The sequence below is a fragment of the Perissodus microlepis genome, chromosome 2, assembly GCF_051167445.1.
Source record: "Perissodus microlepis isolate ML-2025 ecotype Zambia chromosome 2, ASM5116744v1, whole genome shotgun sequence".
Lineage (NCBI taxonomy): Eukaryota > Metazoa > Chordata > Actinopteri > Cichliformes > Cichlidae > Perissodus > Perissodus microlepis.
In genome coordinates, this window is record NC_140462.1 from 16,168,569 (window position 1) to 16,191,333 (window position 22,765).

Below are 22,765 nucleotides of genomic sequence, written 5' to 3' on the forward strand. Positions count from 1 at the left end.
TTCTAGTGCCTATTAGCACTGTTGCTACAGCATTCTTGATCAACTGAAGGCTCTTTAGGGAGGTTTTAGACGTGATAATAACAAATTACAATTGTCCAGCCTAGAAGTGATAAATGTCCATTTTTTTCAGCAACACTCTGAGACGGGATGTTTCTAATTGTATGGCCTATAGTGTAACATCAGTTTTATCTAAATTTAGAAGCAGTAAACTAGTGGTCATCCCAGCTTTTATGTCTTTATGACATTCCAGCAGTTTAACTAATTGCTGCTGTTCATCAGGCTTCAAGGATAAATAAAGTGAAGATTAAACTGCATTACAGTGAAAGTGTATGCAATGCATTCTAATAAGGAAAGCAAGGAAAATGTAATTAGAATTGGTCCATATGTAACCTTAGTGTGCAAAGAAGATTCCACATTTACATTTAAAAATCGGGATCTATTAGATAGAAATGATTACAATCACTGCAGTGCAGTTCCTTTAATACCTACAGCACTGACTAATCTCTGTAGTAAAACATTATATTCAAGAGTTACAAATCTTGCACTGAGTTCTAGCAGGATAAGCAAAGAGACTAGTCTAGTGTCACAGGCCATAAGAAGATCATTTGTAACCTAATACGGTTTATGTACTATGACGAATTCTGACTGAACTGCTCAAATTATGCAATATATATTTTTAAGTGCGAGTAGTTTTGAACATGGATATTGGACATTGTAGAATATGGAGTAATGCTTCTGGACTCTAGGCGGCAGCATCACAATTGGGGTCAACTGGTCTACGGGAAACGGAAATGAAGAAGGGTGAGAAGGCGGAGAGAGGAACCATTTTTATCGTCGCTGTAGCTTTGATAAAGTCGCGGGGTAATGTAGTTAGTTGTGTGTATGCATGCTAAAATATAAGCTGTATATTTTTTAAATTTGCTTTTAAAGTAGCTTGTTGTTAGACGTGAAGCAGAGTCTTTTCTTAGTAGCGAAATACTTATTAGCTAACGGGCTAAAGAACCAGCTGAAATCGGTAGCATTTTTATCGCCATTTTGCGCATTCAGTAGCTCCCTACATTTGGCAGCAGAAAGGTAATGCCAAAGTAATGTGTGGCTGTTTATTTCAGGATACAGCGTTCCTTTTTGTTTCAGGGTTGATGCTCATTTTTAAGTTAAACGTATGGTCTTTCTTTCGTTTTAGGTAGCAGACTTCGGAGCATGGCGGAGGCCGACCGACCAGGGAAGCTCTTCATCGGCGGACTGAATACGGAGACCACTGAAAAGGCCTTGGAGCAGTACTTCAGCAAATATGGCAGGATTGTGGAAGGTGGGAATTGAACCCCTTTTGGCCATATCATGTTCAGTGCATATCCTGGATAAAGTACTTCTAAAATTGCTCAGTGTTTGCTGTTTGGCGCCTTTATTCTGCCAAATGGGTGGTAGCGAAATACTGGAACAAATTTTTATTCATCTGTGTATATTTAAGTTTACTGTTACAGCGTAGGGAAATCTGAATAACCCCTTTTTAATACACTAACTTTGCAGTTTTACCATCTTCTACGTTATCCACATAGTTTGTGACATTTTCCACTTCATTTAAAAGGAAGCCTGTTCTTCCAAACTCTAATGTATAATACTGTATTTACTGTAAATGGCCGTATAGTCTTGCTGAAGGAAATAAGAAAACCTATGAACCATGAAAGGGACACAAAGAAACCGAAATTAGTCACTTTCGATTATGGGGTGTCATAGAAGTGTGCCCTTATCTAATTTAAACTGTTAAAATGAGTCACTTTTGTATTTAACTTGGCTAATTGAAAAACACAAGCTCACTTCTGATCATCAATTCCTTTATTTCAGTTCTTTTGATGAAGGATCGTGAAACAAACAAATCAAGAGGCTTTGCATTTGTAACTTTTGAAAGTCCTGCTGATGCAAAGGATGCAGCACGCGAAATGAATGGAAAGGTAAGTGATGATTCGAATTGGCTGTAACAAAAATAAAAAAGAATCAGCTAAAAAATATGATTTATACTTGTAACTCTTCTACCAGTCTCTTGATGGCAAGCCTATCAAGGTTGAGCAAGCTACAAAACCTCAGTTTGAGAGTGCTGGCAGGCGCGGACCTCCACCCATGCACTCTCGCAGTCGCGGGCCACCCAGAGGCCCACGTGGTTCAAGGGGAGGTCCTGGTGGAATGAGAGGCCCCCCATCAAGAGGTAATTTATTTAGTTATTTTTTTGGGTCTGCTCAGTTTGTAAATTGAAAGAATCTGTGTAATGATATAATAATCTCTGGATGGATTTTTGTTGCAGCTTTTGAATGTAGTATATTAATATATGCATTTCTTGTTTGTTTAAAAGACTACTATGATTCAGGAAGTGTAGAACCCTTCTTTAAAGGGATGTCATCCAGAGGCCCCCCTCCAATGAAACGAGGGCCCCCTATTCGAAATGGAGGTCCCCCACCCAAGAGGTCTGCCCCATCTGGTCCCATGAGCAGACGTAAGTGCTTGTACTCTGCAATATTTAAATGCAGGAAGTGATGTGGAAGCAATTACCAAAAAAAAAAGTTAATTGTACAGTTTTTAGTCTCTAGATATAATTTAGTATATAGTTTCTGTTTCTCTTGCAAGTAACTAGATGGGATACTTCTGTCTCATGGTAATTTGGTGATTAATCTTATCAGTTTCTCATTATGTGTTCCAGCTCCAATGTCAAGGGACAGAGATCCCTATGGTCCACCTCCACCTCGCAGAGACTCGATGATGTCCAGAAGGGATGATTATCCATCACCCAGAGATGACCATTACAACTCAAAAGACAGGTTGGTATTTTCGTAATACACACTAGTGTGAACATACATGGCAAACCTCAAGATTGATATACTGTAACATGCTGATAGTTGCTGTTACTTAGAGCTATTGTGGTCATCTTTTATAGTTGAATTTTCTGTTTAAAAAGTCCACGTATTTAACACAAATGTATGCTCAGGAAACAGTATTGAGGTGTATTGTAATGTTTCACAGCTACTCCAGTCGGGATTACTCCAGAGATTCTAGGGACTATGGGCCACCTTCCAGAGATTATTCCTATAGAGAATATTCTAATTCCACTTCCCGCGATGACTACGGCTCAATGTCAAGAGGATACGGGTATGAGCCTGGATTGATACAAAAAGTAAAACCTGAGGTAAGATCTCCCTTGGTTGTTAAGTGACAATTGTTTTTTGCTTTTTGCAGTGACCGTGATGGTTATGGAGGAGGCAGGGAACCAAGAAGCTATATGGACCGTCCTAGTGGTGGCTCCTACCGAGACTCATATGATGGTTACGGTAAGACATAACTCCATGAGTGAAATGACAATGTGTAATCGCTGTGGCACAAAGAAGAAGTGCGCAAATATTCAACCAAACCTGCCTTGTCCTATCACAAGATACTGCAGTTTTTTTGCATCCTCAGAGGAAACCACATGGTAATTTATTTTTTTTCTTTCCCTGACCTACAATCCAAGTTGTATATTTTCATACTACTAGCAATATTTTACCATTGGCATCTCCACTGAAAAACAAAAGTGTCTACATACCAAAGTCTGCATTACCCCTGCATTCATCAGGAGAATATGAGTTTGGCAATATCATGTGTATGTGATGCACCTCAAAGTTTTTGCAACCATAAGGAACCTCAAAAATCCTTGGAAACATCCGTTGCCCGTTATGTGTTGTCCAGCAAAGTACTCCCTCAAGGAGTAATCTTCAAAAACCATCAAGACAACTGAAAACCTCACCCTAACCTACACTTGGATCTCTAAATGGAAAAATGGCTACTCAAATCAAAGGCATGCTGAAATGGGTACCACTACCTATTTGTTCTGTGCTTGGATATATTACTGCGCATATCAACAAAATATCCATGTTAAGTATTAAAAGGGTGGAACATTTTAAATATGCCATCCATTAAGTTTTATTTATTTTTTGTCACAGAATGAATTCTATTGGCAAAAAAAATAGCACTTGACCGTGCAAAGAAAAATGTATAAATTGAACTTTGCCAATTACCTGAACCATTGACCCTGCAGGTAACTCTCGCAGCGCCCCACCTTCAAGGGGCCCCCCACCATCCTATGGTGGGAGCAGTGGAAGCAGTCGTTATGATGACTATGGCAGCAGTTCCCGGGATGGCTATGGCAGTCGTGACAGTTACCCCAACAGTCGGAGTGACCCATATCCACCTAGCCGTGGTGAGCGAATGGGCAGACAGGATAGGGGCCCAGCTCCCCCTGCCGAGAGAGGCTACCCTCCTCGTGACTCGTACAACAGCTCAAGTCGTGGAGGGCCACGTGGTGGCCGTGGTGGCAGTCGAGTCGATAGAGGAATGGCTCGCAGCAGATACTGAACTGGACTTGGAAATGTCATTAAACCAAACGTTAGTCTCCATGCACACTTAAAACGTGTTTTGGAGGAAGGACAAACTAGCCATGTCTAAACTTGTGGAATCTGAAGCTTAGTTTTGAACTGTATCTTGACTTTCCCAATTTTTTTTTTTCTTTTATGTGTAAAAGTTTTTTCTCTCTTGCTTATGTCAGTACAGTTACCAAGTGAGTGTTAGTTTTTTGTACTTTCAGTGCTGTTGAAATCTGCAATGCCCTATAAGTATGGCTTTCCTAATCTAATAAAGGTTTTAGTTGTACCATAACTTTTTCTCATCGATTTTTCAACAACAGACCGTAACAAATGTTACGTAACAACATGATCTCCTTAAAAAGGTCCTCTGTAAAACTTAGGTGAGTCTGCTAAATATTGGAGTGAGATGCGTTCATTCTTGCCACAAATGTACTTCCAACTGGACGCTACTGTTTTCAAGGTTAGGCAAATGTTACTGTCAAAATGTTCCAATGTAGTTCCTTGGAAATGGATTCATCACCCTAGAGCCATTTGATGGCATGCAACGACCAAATGCAACTCGACTGATAGTCAACAGCTGGTAAGCAAAGCAAAACTCTTTGTTTCTCATCTGTAAATGAGTTTCTCATTGTCCTGTATTGCACTCTCCAGTCAAAGGGCGATATTCAAGGAAACTTGGCTTCAAGGGACAAAAGGAAAAAAGGAAGTCGACTGAAATGAACCTTTTCGTTGTAGTCCATTTTCGTCACTCAAAATTGTCAAAAGTGCAGCAACATGCCAAGAAGTTTCTTCCCTTTTCACCCGTGAATGCTTTTAACACCCATTTTACCAACTGAGCCCCAAGGCTCCTTTTTGCCCAACCAGTCATCCAACATCAGTAAAATGATTGGCAACCGTGCATTTTTTTACATCATGGGGTAATATTTAGTAATTTTTTTTCCTCTATAAACACCTCAAAGCAATCTTTAAATTAAAGACTTGGTATCAAAATCATTTCCTTGAGCATGCCAATTCAAACAATGGAGACCGTTGGAAGAGCACCATCGTCCTAACTGCCAAACCGGAAAACAATGAAACGAATGTACAGTTGGACCAAGGACAACAATATAATTTTCAGTTACCTCATAATACATAATTAAGAAAAAAGCACCATACTAATATGATGTTCTCATTGCAGGATGAACATTGCTTCAAGGCAATTGCCCTTCCAACATATCTGAATGTCTTCAAGTTGCTGGACTAGTTGAGCTACAGTGCATCCGCATAACCATGTCTAACAGACTAGTAAGTCTTTATCTACCAGTACACAATTAAGATGGGATGGACAACCTTTACTGCTGAGACATTTTACAGCATTTTTGCCCCAAATGATAAACACAATGTGTTTATTTAAAATCCATGTGAGCCTGTCAGCATTACTAATGATGTAAAGTAAAATCTTCAATAATTGACTACAGTGGGCATTATGATTATTTTAATACCTTTTTGTATTTTCTGCATGTTAGGTATGTTTATGTTTGCTTTACTTGCATTATTTTCTGTAACTTATTAATGTAAAATGGGAATTTAGAGAATCCTAGAAAGTAGAGTTATGCAGGGCACTTTGATACCAACCTGTGTTTTTGAAAATGGTTTGATATGCCAAAAGAATTTAGTTTATTTTTAAGATGCTAGGAGGAAAATAATTTGAGATATATACTTAGTTCTGTACAAAACATTTGAACCTTTTTTGTATGAGGTGCTATGAGGAAGTTCCTCAGTTTGGCCCACTAAATGCAACAAACAATACTAAGTTGGTTGAGTCCTGTTGTGACTCTGTACTATTTTCTTTTTAGATGACTTCCTGAAAGTCATGTTCTGGCTGCTGTGTATATTATTGTGTGTGTATAATTTGTAAAAAATAATCTGAAATTACGCAAATAAAACACCCAAGTTTGTTGGACAAATGATATTGTTGTTAAATGTAACTTTTGATGTCTTTTGCTGTCTTTCAGATGCTGGCACAGCTTTCTGTTCAGAGGTCGGGCTGAATCTTCGTATTGAGCAACGCATTGAAAGTGGGAGAAATGTACAGCCATCAAATGAACGTTGTACTGTTTTCAATAAAAACTTTGAAGAGGTTTTCCGTTTGCTGTTTTGTTGTCCTGAAATTTAAGATTTTGGCCATGACATGATTAAACTTTTAATTTTTTTTAGCCGAGATACTCATTATCTGCAAATATCACATTTTTCCCCATATAAGGCTTCCTGTGGCAGATGACCCATTTTCCATATTTGAAAAAAATTTGACCCAATTATGTTGAAGTTATTACTCTTTATTATATTAGACTTAAATAGTTGCCTCTTCTGAGTTGTCAGTATGCAATTTGCATATATCGGTCATGTTTTCTGAGCCTTGCTGCATTTCAGTATGTAATATGATTGCCCTCTACTAGCATGTGCTACTTTGCAGAGGGGGAAGACGGGAATAAAAAAACTATTGTTGAGGTGCCTATTTGCCAGTAGGGGTGATCATCAGTTTTGCGTGTAGAAACGCAGCGTCCTCCCCCCCCCCCCCCACCTCCGCCTCTTTTTTTTTTTAACTTCTAGCAGAAGTGCGGATGTGAGTTGCATATTGATACGGAACAGGGCGCCAGCTTTTTTCTTTTTTAAATTAAAAGCAATGCAGGCTTAGGCAATGGTCATTTCGTGGAGCTATGAATCCAGAGGAGCAGACTGTAACGTGGTTGATATCATTAGGAGTGCTTAGCTCGCCTAAAAAGAACATAGCGGATCCGGAGGAGTTTTTGAAAACCTCGCTCAAGGATGGAGTCGTCCTGTGCAAGCTCTCGGAGCGCCTCGTACCTGGCTTCACTCCCAAGGTGAGTTATTGATTTAAGCTAACTCGAGTCAACAAATGCCAAAAGATCCGTCGACGGTGAAAAGAAGGGAGGGGTTTGATGAAAGTGATACCGACGAGAACTTCTCCCTCCAGCAGGCCTTTGCGATTTTGTAGCTCACTGAACTCGAACCATGAAGTTTGAACAGACGTCTGTGACCGTTTTGCGCGATAGGTGTCGCGTCGAAAACGACAACAACAGTTAGAGAGTTTCAGACTTGTGAATACACGATATGGTTTCCTGTGAAGCGACAGAAATGTTCCGCATTCTTGAGACGTGCGAGTCAGTGTGGACACCCACCAAAACAGGGCAAATTGAGTAGCAAGTGTGCGCTAAACATTGCACATAGGCCGTACTGTACAGAACAAACGGAGAGGTTCTCCACACTGTTTGACTCCTTTTTTTAAAGGTGATACATTTTTACCACAACTTGTGTTCACTGCTTTAGATGGCAAAGTTGATAGTGATAAATAACAGTTGCAAAGACAGTTCGTCACTTCCTCCTGAGCGGCTGCTCTTCCCGGTGCGACCTCCCCTTTGAAGAAAAAAAAAAGAAAAGAAAAAAAAGCGCAAAGCGGCGACAACGTGAGCCCGAAACAAAATCGGAAGTAGTAACTTCTCCCTTGTATGGCAGACGGATCACCCTAGTTTTACATACATTCTCTGTGGCAGTACTACATTGGTCTCACAGGAACTGTTAGAAGTTTGCTTAAAAAATACAAACGTCAGCTTTTTTTTTTCGTCGGTGGGGATTTTATTTTGAAACTGTAAAATGAGCGGAAGTTGCTTGAGTAAGGCTACTTTGACGGCGGTTTTGTGGTGGTAATGGTTATATATGCATGAAGGAGACGCAGGAAGAATCTACAGTTATTTTCTTAACTTTAGGTTGCCACAGTCGGATTGCGGCATCTCTCTTACTTACTGCGGGGCTCGGTGTGTACTGAAGTGATTTGTAGCTTTGGCCTTGAGCGTTTGATAAGTGTGTCAGATGCCTCTTTGACATACTAAGCCGAGGTATGTGTTTATATATTTATTTCGTGTACTCAGTATTGCCAGGACCCGAGAACTGAAGCAGACTGCATTTCCAACATCAAGGAGTTTTTAAAAGGATGCTCGTCCTTGAAAGTGGAGGTAAGTTATCTCAATGTGTGGTCTGTCAAGTTTTATATTCAGAGGCATGTTTTGTTGAAATACACTGACCTCACTCTGCCGTTATCTCCTGTCTACTGCAAGATGTGAACACACTCTTGCTTGTTGTGATCTGCTTACCCTGCTGGCATATGCTTTCCCCTCACGTCCATGTGGAGTGAGCCATATAAACAGACATGCTGTCACTCACTCCCACTAATCAGTCAGGAAGTAAAGTGCTGGCCCGCATGACTTCACTGTCTGTTTTCAAACTGGTACAACTCAGTTTTGAACAGCATTTACTTCCTTGTTAATAAATTTTCTCCTGCATGCACTCGTGACCTAATGGTTAGTTTTGCTGCAGGTCAAAAATCCCCAAAGCAGTGCTGTTTCGCTCAGTGCATTCCCTAATATTGAAAAGTGGTGTATCATTTCCAGATGTTGGGAGGTTACTCTGTCTCTGTACCAGCCTGTTTGTTACCACCACACTGGACGTTAATGTCTCTTCCAGCTTTAAAAATAATATTTTTTGGTCTTGAATTACAATGCTTGGTTTCTTTAAAACGGCCAATTGAGTCAGCAAGGCTGGCTGACTGCAAAGTCAAGTGGTTCAGTAGGTCTGCCCAGCTGGCTTGTTATGTCTGGGAGGTCCCCTTTGCTTTTATCCACCAACTGTGCCCTAGCCCATAATTAGACCTTTTGCAGCCAGCCAGTAGCTCATGGGCAGAAGTTTTTGGAGAGGCGCTATTAAATGTAGCAGCCAGGGGATGTCTGTGTGGCATTATGGCAAACCTCGCCCATCCTTTGGTCAGTGATGTGATCATGTTAAGAGAACTTTTCATCCCTTTTTGCTGTAGCTGATAATGCCTGTTTGTCCTGTGACTGGAGAAAGCAGTAATTCTGCTTTCACTTCTGCTCCGAGATGCAGAAAGAGGAAGCATCAATTACTGTTGGGGCTCTCCAATATTTGTTCTGTGTTATTAACTCTATGTGAAGATTTATTTGCTCTGATTTTTACGCTCATAAATACATTTTCACTGAAACTACTGACCCCTGCCAAAACTTTTGTGAATGCTGGCAACAGTTATCGTGATGACCAACGGTTTGTTTCGCTTTTGGTGATGTAAAGCCAGTATTTGTAAAGGTAATGTTATGTGCCAGCTTTTTTTTTTCCTTATCTTTTTTTCAACTTGTAGCGCAAGTCTTGTTAGTTACATCGACCCTAAGGCTCGTCCCACATTAAGCGATGTAATGATCACACTTAAAGATGTTGTACACGACTCATAATGGAGGTTATACTACTCAAACCCTATATTTAAGATGTTTTATTTAAAATGTGAAACCTTATCCACTGGAGGAAAGAAGATAGCTGCCTGAGACTGACCGAGCAGCAGTGTGCGAGTGAGCATCTGTGTGTGCCTGCAACGCTGCCTGTTTTATTACAAACTGCTAAGACACAGAATATGGGTCATACTCAACATGTCAGTTTTTGTCTGTCTTGTTAGAGGCTTATTCAAATCCCTGTGTGCATTTCATTATGTGTGTCTCTTTCCATTGTTTGTGCAATAACCTGCAGTGAGTGTCTCTGTCTCTTTAGCTGTGGATGTATGCACTAAAAAAGCATTCCTACTCAGATCTATTTAATCAGAGGGGGAAGGGGAAAAAAAAAAGATCTAATTTTGACCTTTTGAAATTTTCCATCCAGGTGTTTGAACCAGAGTGGTTATACACTGGTGACAATTTTGGCAAGGTCCTAAATACTTTGCTGGCAGTCAACTTTGCAACACAAGGTAAGAATTTACCTTCTTTCTGATCTTGAATGTTGGAGATTGTTAATGTTTCATCCTCACTGACAGCATAAAAGGGCCATTAGTCTACATAAATTCTTCTAATGTTATGAAAAGCAAGAATTAGATGCTTTTTCGGTACACTCTATTGTTACTTGATTTAAATAATTCCTATAATAATGGAGCTGAGATAATGAAGCGAAAGCACGTGTAGCTTTATATTAAAAGTAGTCAGGTCAGATGTCATGTCTTGTATATGTGTCCTGATGAGACTGGTGTTCTTCTGGCTTAATTTACCAGTTGTATCCATGGAGCCCTTCGATATTATGATTGGTTGTAGTATAGGTGGGCAGCTGGCGTGACAGTTTGTGTTTGTGTCACGCTGTGTGCCATATTTACTCATGTGAATCCTTGGCCTAATACACCCCCCCAAAAAACACCCTGCTCTCTTTTTTCTCTGTTTTCTTATGTAACTGAGTACTGTAGTGTTGCTTTCAGACACGCATGCATCCCTTCCTCAAGTGCATTTCTTCAGTAAGGACACAGCACAAAGTAGTGCGCATTGCAGCATTCCTACAGCAATTTGGGGCTAATTACTTTACTCAAGAGTCCCTGTTTGGGGCGACTGACGAGGTAATAGCAGTCTCGCTTCAGTATCCGGCTAACAGCTGTCGGAGAACCTTAGAATTATTCAGTCAGCAACTTTTAGAACAAGACTGCCACCTCTATATGCTTTGTTACACATGTCATTGAGAACATGCATGTGTTAATGGCCGGTCTTTTTTTTTGTTTTGTTTTTATAGTAGAGCGAGAAATGTGTCTGAGCTGATACATTCAAATACAGTTAACACAACTGCACCATCATCAAGTTTTGGGCCATTTCCTTCAACTTCATTTGGCTTATTTGATTTTGTTCTCTGTGAATTGATGTGAATTTGCTGTCTGTAATTTGTTATATCAAGTTATTCAGCATAGTGGTTTGAGGACATACATACATACATACATAGTGATGAAAAAATTGTTCACTCGAGAAAGCCACTTTTTTTCCATTGTGTTACAAAGATGTTTTTCTACTTAAGTCGTTCCCTTTACTTCTCAGCGCCAACAGCTTGAGGACATGTTGTGTCCTATTCAGCTTTTTCCAGTCCCCAAAGACCCTCATCCTTATTCTCAGCTACAGTTTGATGATTGTTCAGGACAGAGGCATTCAGCCTGCACTAGCTAGATTATTTTGTCAGTTAGTTCATGAACAAAGTCAGTACATTGTGCTGCCAATTTGCTGCCCTGTGATGAAGATGCATTTTTTTTTTACCGTTAAGTTTTGGACTCATTGCGGCTTCATCGTGGTCCATCGAGAATGCTGTTCCATGCAGTCATGAATGTTGCATTGTCCTTACAAAAACAAGGTGGTTTAAGGATATGAAGGTTTTTTGAAATCATTTATTTTCTGATACTTTCAGACGAAGTAATTTTACATCAGTTGTTGCAAAGTATCTTTTGGCAAAAAAATACAACTTTTGAGGCGATCCTTGATTTCATAGTTGACATTAGGTTCAAAAAGTGAGGTGGTCATGTGGGGATTATAACCACCTAAAGTAGATGTTACTTGGACATCATCGTTGTTCCCAGTGAGGAAGCGATGCCGGTGTCTCAGAATTACAGAATATTTTAGGAATAGAGCAGAGGCTCCTGGCCCAACGTCACCTACTTCCGCAGTGCAGAAAAGATCATACATGCTGAACAGGTTGAAGCTTGAGCAGTACTTGTTGTGTCAAGAACAACTTTTTTTTGTTTGGCTGACTCTTAGGCTTTTGGCCATGATCACATTGTTGTTCACCTGGAAAAATCAGATGCTTTGTTCATTTCTCGTGACCATCCCCAACCCCTACCTTCCTTTGGTGGAATATTAACAATTTCAAGGAGTTTCTTTTTGGACGACCAGAGTCTTGAATGCACTTAAACGAAAGCAGGATGCATGCCACTGTGTAAAATGTGGAACAGAAGCGTCTCTCAGTGCTCAGATGTAATTGATATGCAAATGTTTTACAGGCTAGCTATGCCCAGCAGCTGTTCTTCCATCTTTGTATTTGAGCTTGACTTGAAGTTGATTATTTAGTTGATATTGAATACAAGTGGCCCTCTGTATTATTGCGTTATGTCCTCTTCTGAGGTCAGCTCCTGTCGTTTGTGTTCCTGTGCCCAGAGTTTGTTTGTTTAGATTAACTGCTTTGAATATTGTATGCATACTGAAGTAACAGTGGCAGCCACAGAGCTTAGCTGACAGACGGGCTTGTTAGGCTTCTCTGTGTGTGACGAGTGGCATGCAGACTCCATGAGCCCCACCTGCCACTGCCTTCAGTGCCATTTTCCTCATATTTCTTAGGCTTTAGTGTGTGGCACCCGGACATATTTGCATATGGAAAATAATAGTGAATCGGTAGCCTTTTCCCTTCAAAAGATGTTATGCAGTTTGCGTAAAAAGCGTCACATTTTCTTCCTGCTAGTGAAAGTGCACTTAAGCGCTTGCCAGTTTTATAGCCTCAAAGGTGAACTCTTTATTTGATCTGAATTTGAGGTTACAAAGGCTAAATAGTCCCCTCACTTTATTTTTCATTCTTCTCTGATTTTTTTTTTCCTAAAGGATTAGATGGTGGATTTGGCTAGCATCCAGTTGGCATTTGATAGGCAGTCTTCAGTAAGTGTTTCTGCTTGTTAGCTTAGAAGAGGTTTGCAGTACCACCATGTGTCACTTTTCAAGTCAATACTGACAACAAAATTGATACCTCGGTCAGCCCATTTCTGGAGCTGCAGTCATGCTGTGGGACAACTGGCAGCTACTGACCCTAAATCACAGTTCCTCTGCTGCAGTGGCTCAGCGATGACAGCCTAGAGGGGTTCGGTGTCAGCAACATAAACTTGAGCTTGATTTTCTCTTCAAGCAGACATATTTGCTGGACTGAATGCCCACTTGGATATATGTACATTTGGGTTTTTTTTTTAAGTTGCTTTGTGATTTTTACAGCTGCTTGATCTTTTTTTGGAATAGTGTGTCAGTTTTGGCTAAATCACATTATTCTGTGAGAAACTCTAAATTTGTGGACCGTGTGGGTTCAATGTCCTGGGGCTGCACAAAGCGATGGGCCATGCTCTTGAATTATCATGAGGCTGACAGCCCATGGAAGTATGTGTACCTGCATGAACTGTGTGCATGAGAGAGTCATAATTTTAAACATAAAGGTAACTGACGTATAAGGCTTTGTATTTCCTGTGTGTGTGCTTGTAGATTGTGCTGCTGAGAGATGTCCTCAGTCCGGTACCCCCTCTCCTAGTCAGGCGTCTTCACACACGCTGTCTTCAGCCAAATCCAAAGGCTCTCTGCGGAGACAATCCAAATCAGTGGTACAGTCTCACTTTTTTTTATCTGTTATTTATACAAATATATTGTTTGCAGCTCATATAGTGGATGTTTAGCACAGATGAGCTGCACCCATCATACTAAAGAAATAATTACATAAAGAGAGAAAATAAAGATGGTGTGGAAATTTCATTATATATTTACTTTACATGTAGATATTTGTCCGTTTGTTTTTCATTATTTAGTTAGGTGGTTACTATAAAAATGTTGTTTTGAAAAAAAAGTATTAGTAGTATTCTCATTGTCCATTTCTCTGCCCACATTTGTGGTTGGATTGTACTATTACCTCCTGGCGAAATAACCTCCTGCCAGACACAGTCACAGTCAGCAAGCGTGTTATGTATCAAGCACATCTTGACCAGTCAGTCGCAGAGGAGGGGTGTGGGGACAGGCACGCTCTTAAAGGTATTTGAAGGCTTGTAACTGGTTTAAACTAACTGCAAGCAACATCGCTACATCGGCGTATGAGTTTAGTTTGAGTGTATATTTTTATTAATGCCTACCATGAAGTGTAGATGAATCATTGTATTGGCAGATGTACTCAATTCATTCTGTGGCTGTGTGGCTGGGTCCTTGGCTGCTAATGGTACAATTTTAACAATAATCACAAAACGCAGAAATCTAAAATTAGAGCCGTAGATTTCTCGATTCAATTTTTTAAGACAAATTTTGAAATAACAACTGAATTGTTTGCAAATAAACCAACCATTTGTGAGGTACCTGAAACGTATAATCGAAACCTGCTGATGCATTTGGATGTCTTGCTTTCGGGCTGTGACGACCTTTCTCAACAGGAAATGTCTGAGAACGGTGGAGGTGGGCAGCTGATGGTAAAGGCTCGCTTCAACTTCAAGCAGAACAATGAGGATGAGCTGTCATTCAATAAAGGTGAAGTGATCCTTGTGACACGCCAGGAGGAGGGAGGATGGTGGGAGGGCACGCTCAACGGCAAAACGGGCTGGTTTCCAAGTAACTACGTCCGTGAGATCAAACCCTGTGGTGAGTTTCGCTGCTCTGTCTGGACCGTGAAATTGCTGTTTCCAGAGATGTAGCCGTATAATGGTGTTATGAGTCTTTTGGGACAAAATGCAAAAATTCAATTTTTCTTGGTTTCTGTAATTTGCATTTAGTGCTGTGTTACACTTCCTTGCTGTAGACAGCTGTCACCTTCTTTTTTCAAAGTTAGCATTAACATTTACTTAGACTCAAAGATAAATTGATTCATATGTTAACTATCAGAACATTTTACACAAATATCTTGTGCTAAAATAATAACGAGAAATGAAATGTTATATCTTCTGCAAAGGCACTTTTCTGGCCATTCAACACTATAGTGCAGGAACAGAAGTTGAGATTATGACCATATTTGGCATATCTGAAAGTGTCCTGATGGTATTGTATTGGCATTGTTATTTTTCTTTTTTCAGAAACACCGTGATAGAATAGTGCAGTTACACAAAAGCTGACAATATACACCACAAAGTATTTGATATGATTTGCATCTTAGAATAAATATAGATATACGAGGGGGAAAAAAATCTGTCTTGGAAGTTAGACAAAGAGGTTGTAGTTTATGTATTTAAGTATTTAATGGCAACTTCTTTTTTTAATAGGACGTATATAATTATTTCCCCCTTCTTCCCCCCAAAATATATAAATGCATTTAATATCTTTTTTGATGGTTATAATCAAGTATTTCTATGAAGCTTAAAAATCCTTTTTTGCTTTTCTCTCTATAGAAAAACCATTGTCACCTAAAGGAACTCAGCTGACTAAGAACTACTACAGTGTGGTAAGTAGGAGCTATGCAGGACAATGAGTTCGTTTTCGTTGTAAGACTTTGGTTAAAAGGTATTTTATGCAGAGCTTATCTTAATATTTGGGAATATTAAATGTTGTATCTTACATGTTTAATGGAGTTAAAAGTCAGAATGTACATTTTCTTGGTGCTGACGGATGTTAATCATTGATCGAAAGTGATTTACTTCACCAGAATAAATTAAGATCTGGAAGGTTATGGGATTCAGCTTCAACTTTGTGCGTTTTTTTTTTTTTTTTAATACTGCCAGTCAGACTTTCTTTAGGTTTTAGTTTGTTTAGTTTTTTTTATATTTGTGTTGTTGATTTTGTTTGTGTGTGTGAGATGTTAAATATTCTGCTCACTGTGCTGCTTTCGCAGGTGGTACAGGACATCTTAGAACACGAGCGAGAGTTTCTCAAAGAATTACAAACCGTGTTGAACTGTTACCTACGACCTCTGCAATCCAGTGACAAGTAAGGGCAATAAAACAGCAGATGTGACAGGATCATGATAGGATAAAAAGCTGCATGCATTCATTACAACTGTGCTTAATGTGAGAAATGTTTACATGTGTGCCAGTATTTTTGAATTTGTCGAAATTGCAGTGAATTCTAAAATAACTTCTGTGTTTAGGCTCAGCAGTGCAGACAGTGCCACCTTGTGTGGAAATCTGGAGGATATCAATAGCTTCCAGCAGGGACTTTGTTTGGCTTTGGAGGAATGTACTAAGTAAGTAATTCTGGATGCAGACGTGTGAAAAAGTCTTTCATTGGTTACATTTAACTACTTTTACACCACTCTTAGTAAAGACCAACATTTGGACCACAATGGACCCTACTCCTGTGATTGTTCGGTAAAACATTACTAGTTTTAAGTTTCATCTCATTCCTTACGCTGCACAAATTCTATACTTGTTCTCCAAAACGAACCATACTTGATAATATTTTTGCAATCACTTCCTTCCTCCCAGACATCTCTTCCTATTTCTTTCTTTCTGGTACAAATATCATCTTGAAACTGAGCTGATAAAGTGTTTGAAATGGGTCACAGCTACTTATTGAACACACATATTTGAAAAATTCCTTTTGATTTGTTTATGCACTGGTGGTGAAGAAGTTTTAGAGCCGCATAGATTGTGCAGTCCAAACACCTCTGAAATATTTCTAATGAAATAAGTTGGGCTTAATGCTTTAATTTTATATTTACAGACTTAAACCACCTCTAATTTGTTTATAATTTACTGCGAAAACAGAAGATAGAGGTGGTGATACACTGAAATGTGGAAAGTAGTCTTTAGGAATAGTTCTCCAGGCTTCTTGAAAGAGATTCGAGGCTCTTCTTTGGATGTTGCTCTATAAAGAGAACAGAAAAAATGACAGCTGGCGATGCATTTGGGGTAATGCTCAAAGAATGAAGCTAAACCATGGCCGAGCATCCGCCATGATTTACATATGGCTCTGGACACTCACTGTTGTGTCTTTCCTTTGTAAATAAGGACAATTTCAACCAAAAATTTCAAATTTGGATTCCTTCAGAAATGTTGTCACTGATTTTCAGTTCAGTTCTTGTGGAATTTGGTATACCTCAGACTTTTCTGCTCGTTTCCCTTTCTTAAAAATTGCTTCTTGATAGCCACTCTTCTCAACTGAAGGTCCAGGTGTATCTCCCAGATGTTGTCAGGGCTTTGTCGGATTTTTTCCCGTTTCTTAAGGACATGGTTTTCAGATTCAGTTCATGTTCTGTAGATGTTTTTGTTTGTTTGTTTTTTAAACACTTCTTTTGTCATTCAAAAGTACAGTTTCCTCTAATTTCATAAGGACACACTGTACACTATGCTGAGATATACCAAGTTTTCAGCTAATACTGTAGCTCTTTGGGAATTGCCTTGTTGTTGTAAAAATGCTATTTTATGTGTATCAACTCCATCATCTTTGGTATTTTTCATAGATTCAGCAAGAAACTAGAACAAGTGAAGTGTGCTTGCGACAGGCTGCTAGTCGATAAAATAGCATTTTAACTTGTTATTTACCAACCTGTCTGTGTTGTAGAGACGGTGCTGGTTCAATCCTTGAGTTAGTTGCCTCTGAGTGAAGAAACAGCCAGTGTCCAAAGAAACACTTTGACATAATTTCTGAAAGCCTGGAGAGCTATTGCTAAAATTAAACAAAATTAGGAAAAAAACCAGATGCTCACTTCTTTTATTTTATTTATTATGCCATCTTTTGTTTCTGTGTCTCTCTTTTCTTTAACAACGATCCCCCCCCCCGCTCTGTTTCTCTGACTTTGCAGGGTCCCAGAGGGACAGCAGCGAGTGGCGGCCTGCTATCTAAACCTAATGTGTCAGATCAAGGCTTTGTACCTGGCTTACTGTTCCAGCCACCCTTCAGCTGTCTGCATCCTCACCGACCACAGGTCAGCCCCCCTGCACACAAAACACCAGAGTCAGCCATGTAGAGACATGCCAGAGAGAAGTCTCACCTTTTAATTTCAACGCGAAAAGAAACCAGTGGTGCAGATTTGTAACCAATCCTCTCCAATGATTGAATTTTGATTATTTTAGCTAAACATTGTATTGCATTTTTAATAAATGTTAGTGGCATTCCTTAGACAATAATATATCCCATGAAACCCCATTTAAAAAGCCAAAAGTTGACCTAAAGGTGAATGAAATACTTTCCTGGGGAAAACTAAACAAATTTCTGCAGGTGACAGTTGTTTTTATTTCTTTCGCCTTTTTTCTTTAAGTACTGCATAGTTTGACATCTTCAAGGCCCAGCAAATTTTTGCAGTCAAAGAAGGGAATATCGTAGGTTTAATATAATCTGTCATTGTTTGGATATGAATGCTGTACTGTCTTAAACTGACCTTTGAAGTGCACTCTAAAGTTGATACAGCAAAGCTCCTTCACCTCTTTTTTCCACATGGGTTAATATGATATGGGAGAAAAGAATATGTGGTTGGTTTATGTTTAATTTCTGGGGGCACTGCGCACCATTTTAATGATCTCATGTCGATTTACTTTGAACCACAAGGTGTCAGTAAAGGTAAAGAAGTGTTTGTGTCAAACGTGCCTGTTGTCTCCTGATGTTTCTGGGAGTTCAGTTGCTAATAAAATTCATTATTTTTATTGAGTAAGGGCTTCTCTTATGTGTATCGTAATAATAATGAAAGTTCCATGATGCAGTTTAAACGGTACCGCCTTGGGTAATGTTAAGGCGTTAAGTCTATTTCTGCACTGCGAGCTGAAGATTAAGTTGAATTACACACAGGAAGTCAACTGTTGACAGGATACTGTGTATAGCGTTGTGGTTATGGGGACAGGCGCACAGAGCGCTTTTCACAGTAAGCACATTTGCATTTCAGTTGCAGGAGCCTTTTTTGTCACATTCTGATTTACCCTTTTGTACCAGTTAGCGCTGCTGCAGATTTATGTTTTGGATCGTGGAAACTCATGAATGACGAGCTCGTCAAACCACGTTTGAAGCGATCATGTTGCAGCTAACGACGTAGATTTGCACCAAACCAATGTTGACCTGATTTGCACTGTCTGTGAAATATTTGACCATCAAAGATGGTGCATGTGAAAATCTCACATGCACCACAAATGTGATACACTTGGGGTGCATGTGAAAATCTCACATGCACCACAAATGTGATACACTTGGGTTACTGTTTTTCTGCAGTGCGATCGGCTCGCTTTGCTGTAACAAATAAAGGGCAGTGTGCGGTAACATGTTGTTACTTTTAATTTCATCAATATACCATCACAAAACATGAACATAATACAAATATTACATTTTTAAAAAATCTAAATATATGATGACTACTACAGCTCAAAAAATTGTTGTAGCATGTAGAAACCTGTTACCAGGCAAAAATATAGCTTAACTTTTATTGATCTTTATTTCTTTATTTAAGTAAACAGGAAGAGGTGCTGTTGTCCGAGGTTGTCGTTTGCATTTCCAATCGAGTTGCTGATCTCGTTAACAACTGAATAGCGTGGCAATTAATATACTCAAAGCTTATCACATGGTGTTGTTTTATGAGGACACTCCTATTGTTTCTCAGCAGTGTTTCCACTGTTTAGTGTAGATTTCTGAACTCTGTCGAGTCATTTGTCACTTTAATGAAACATGGATGTATTTGTGTTAAAATGACTAATTCTTTGAGCTTTTCTGCACACTTTGTTTCATTTTACTGGTGGGACAGTTCTGTGAAAGTGAGAGCTTTTGATAATGCGGTTAATGTGTGTTGTATATGGTAATGTTGTGTTATTAAAAATACAAAATTTCACTCCTACGTTTTGCAGTTCAGCACAGCAAGAAATACATGGTTATGTTATCATTTTAAAGCTTATCTTACAATTTATTATATAGTAAAAACAAAGGTTTATATAATAATTTATAATTACCTGGCTTACAGCTTGCATGCAATCTAGACTCAAACCTGTGATTTTTCTTGTTACCCGTAATCTTTGATTTTTCGTCTCTCCCCTCCCCCCCCCCCATCTGTACTTCATCCCTGGACACAATTTTTTTTTTTTTTTTTTTAATTTTTAAAATAAAATATTGCCTATAAATAGTATATTTGTGTGTGTGTTTTCTTAGTGAGGAACTTGAGAAGTTCATGGAGAGCCATGGAGCAAGTACTGGAGGAGTCATGACCCTGACCACCAGCCTCAGTAAGCCCTTCATGAGGCTTGAAAAATACCCTACCCTGCTACAGGAGCTAGAGAGACATGTGGAGGTAAAGGGGAGAGCATAGACATATAAAAAGCATACTGAAATTATATACAAATACAATATCCTATTTTTTACTGTGTTTTATTCACTTGCTTTACTTACAGAAGCTAAACTACCATTAAAGTTACACCATGTATTTTCATAAATTAAACAACTTGCATTAAATGATTTTTTTCAGTCTTTGAATTCCCTTTGTGTTGCACAGTATACCTGTATGTGCTCTTGTATTCCTATAGGATAAAGACTGTTATGTTTAAACCTGTAATGTTCGTTTGCACCGCAGGAAGCCCACCCTGACTACACTGACATTGTAAAGGCAACAGCGGCGTTTAGGAGCCTTTTGGTAAGTCAGAAGGATCGAAGTGAACTTGCAGAGGAAACCTGGATAATGTTATGACAGACTGTGAAGCTCCTGGATTTCCTCCTTACAGGACTGTGCTACCTTACCACCCTTACTATCCAAAAAATATAATAAAATTAATAATATGGATTATATTTATTAAAATGTCATTTTTTCCCAGAATAATAATCTTGAATAGTAATTAATTGTCATCAATACTCTTTAACATTTAACAGCACATGGCACATCAACTATTTAAGTCAATCATAGTATGTTTTAGTAAAATTAATATACTGTAGGATTTATGAGTACATTTTCAACCTTTTTAGTCATTATAAAGCATTCATTAATCCTTTAGTGTGGCGGTCTCCAACCTTTTTTGCGCCACGGACCGGTTTATGTCTGACAATATTTTCACGGACCGGCCTTTAAGGTGTCGCGGATAAATACAACAAAATAAAACCAGTACCGGTAGCAAAAAATTATTTTATTCATAACACACGGGAAAAGACCCAGGGAAACCGAGTTAACTATAAAAACGATAAAAAAACCATAAATTTAACACCCGAGCCTCAACCTGGTACTAAACGACTCACGGACCGATACCGGTCCGTGGCCCGGGGGTTGGGACCACTGCTTAAGTGTGCTAGTGTTAATAGTGCCCAGCAGTAGTAATTATAGTGAGGTCTTGCCTGCACATTATTCGCCAATTTAAGTTTCGCTAAGGCAGTTAATGACAAATGCATAAATCTGCAGTTTTTTCAAGATGTAATCCATTTACTAAGAATAGCTGAATAATTGGTGAAGTCATTTCAGTAGCAGTTTTATAAAATAATGAAAACTATATTCTGAGTTAAAAAAGCTCGATACAGTTATTTGGAAACTAACACTTGTGGTTTCTTTTGAACAAAAACAGATCAGCTGCAGATAATAGGGACTGACTGCTTATGTTACAGTGCAATCTTCTGTAATGAGGCTTATACAAAGTAAAGCTTATTATCCTTACATATTGTTATTAAACAGGACTTGGATGGTAACTGATGGAAAATGGTTACTAGTTGGTGATGCATAAAAGCCATTGTGCTGCTAATACGCACGCTAATAAGGAACTAGTTAATGGTGAAAATGACGCTCTTGGTAAATAATGTTATCACGCTTTCAATTTCGTGTTTACATGCTTTCATTTCATTCGACAGTGTAGTTTAGCACAATTCCTTATAATCAAGCAGAGCTCTGATAGGGGGAAAAAAACCCAGAAACAATGCAGTGATCCTTTTTTCTGCTTTAAGTTGAGTGATCGTATTGTTCCTAAGGTGGGTGGGAACTGAAATGCCATCTTAAAAGAGCTGGATTAGAAACGAGCAACCGCACTATACCTGAGCGAACGCCACCCTGAGACACAAATTCCCCGGTATTGCTTTGACTTCCTCATAAGAGCAGATAAAGTGACTCACTCGTTTCTTCTACACAGGAAACTGGGGAAACAAAAAAAAGGCATCACTTATCACTCCCCGTTGTAATTTGCAAGTCTGGCGTTTTTTTGTGTGTTTTGAGTGTGGTTAGGATCGCTGGTACTTTAGAAATGCTATGCTAATTTACAGTGCTCTTTAAAAAAACAAACAAAAAAAACCCTAATTTTTGATTGACGTGCAGAGGAAAGTGATAATGTTGCATTGTCACTTTTTCTGCTTGAAGAGGGAGAACCCCTGCACAGCACCTGAAAAATGTACTACTTTATGTTGCATGCTAGTTTTTATGCCTTTTACGTACATGGCAATGGTTACATTTTCAAAGCCATATCCACAGGGGGGAGAGAATATCCTGTTGCTTGTTACTCAGTAGTTCTAAAAGGCAAGAAAAAAGGGTCCAGAAAAATATCAGATTTATTTTCACCAGCATGCTGCACAGTTTTGTAATCTTGTGTGTGCTTGTGTGCTTAAGACACAGTGCCAGGATCTGCGGAAGCGCAAGAACCTGGAGCTGCAGATCTTGTCAGAACCTGTGCGGGGCTGGGAGGGAGAAAGCATGAAGAGTCTTGGTCAAGTGGCCTACACGTCCCAGGTCCATGTGAGAAATGGCTGCAGTGAGGTGAGAGATATGAGGTTTTCCTAAATGAGAAAAAGCTCATTCAGCCAAACTATAGTGGAACTGCCGCAATAATACTAAATACAAAATATCCTTTTGTCAGTTTAGAATATGTGTACAATCAGAGGTTTGGTAGTATTTTCCCATTTCTGAAAGCCAGTCCTTGTAGCATTAAAGTTAATTAACTGCCTGGCTCCTTTACAGCT

General features: G+C 39.1%; 2 protein-coding genes across 5 annotated transcripts in view; both read left to right on the forward strand.

Annotated features, from left to right (window-relative positions):
• The first annotated feature begins 760 nt into the window (after window positions 1-760).
• On the forward strand, window positions 761-6,502 carry rbmx (RNA binding motif protein X-linked). Of its 2 annotated transcripts, none has more exons than XM_084950225.1 (10): window positions 761-861; window positions 1,184-1,309; window positions 1,843-1,949; window positions 2,035-2,200; window positions 2,345-2,485; window positions 2,690-2,807; window positions 3,010-3,135; window positions 3,223-3,314; window positions 4,058-5,666; window positions 6,377-6,502. In XM_084950225.1, the coding sequence occupies exons 1-9, from the start codon at window positions 792-794 to the stop codon at window positions 4,372-4,374; spliced, it is 1,263 nt and encodes a 420-aa protein (XP_084806351.1). In that variant the 5' UTR covers window positions 761-791; the 3' UTR covers window positions 4,375-5,666; window positions 6,377-6,502. The 2 variants fall into 2 exon arrangements, with proteins under 2 accessions (XP_084806351.1, XP_084806360.1); XM_084950234.1 differs by having other exon boundaries at window positions 790-1,074.
• Window positions 6,503-6,957: 455 nt separating this feature from the next.
• The window catches only part of arhgef6 (Rac/Cdc42 guanine nucleotide exchange factor (GEF) 6), a 29,281-nt gene continuing 13,473 nt past the window's right edge, over window positions 6,958-22,765 (forward strand). Inside the window, exons 1-12 of one of the 3 annotated variants that reach the window (XM_084950257.1) lie at window positions 6,958-7,243; window positions 8,309-8,392; window positions 10,095-10,179; window positions 13,460-13,575; window positions 14,386-14,590; window positions 15,331-15,383; window positions 15,771-15,865; window positions 16,026-16,121; window positions 17,682-17,804; window positions 20,000-20,138; window positions 20,418-20,477; window positions 22,416-22,562. In XM_084950257.1, the coding sequence (XP_084806383.1) occupies window positions 7,079-7,243; window positions 8,309-8,392; window positions 10,095-10,179; window positions 13,460-13,575; window positions 14,386-14,590; window positions 15,331-15,383; window positions 15,771-15,865; window positions 16,026-16,121; window positions 17,682-17,804; window positions 20,000-20,138; window positions 20,418-20,477; window positions 22,416-22,562 (1,368 nt within the window). In that variant the 5' untranslated portion in view covers window positions 6,958-7,078. Of the gene's footprint in view, window positions 7,244-8,308; window positions 8,393-10,094; window positions 10,180-13,459; window positions 13,576-13,638; window positions 13,997-14,385; window positions 14,591-15,330; window positions 15,384-15,770; window positions 15,866-16,025; window positions 16,122-17,681; window positions 17,805-19,999; window positions 20,139-20,417; window positions 20,478-22,415; window positions 22,563-22,765 lie in introns of those variants that run through there. The other 2 variants (XM_084950248.1, XM_084950266.1) reach the window with 2 other exon arrangements.

Excerpts from the sequence above, each read along its gene's own strand:
- rbmx (XM_084950225.1), top strand. The coding sequence starts at position 792 with ATGAAGAAGGGTGAGAAGGCGGAGAGAGGAACCATTTTTATCGTCGCT. Across the intron at positions 2,486-2,689 it reads ATCTGGTCCCATGAGCAGAC|CTCCAATGTCAAGGGACAGA; the intron begins GTAAGTGCTTGT and ends TATGTGTTCCAG. Across the intron at positions 3,315-4,057 it reads AGACTCATATGATGGTTACG|GTAACTCTCGCAGCGCCCCA; the intron begins GTAAGACATAAC and ends TTGACCCTGCAG.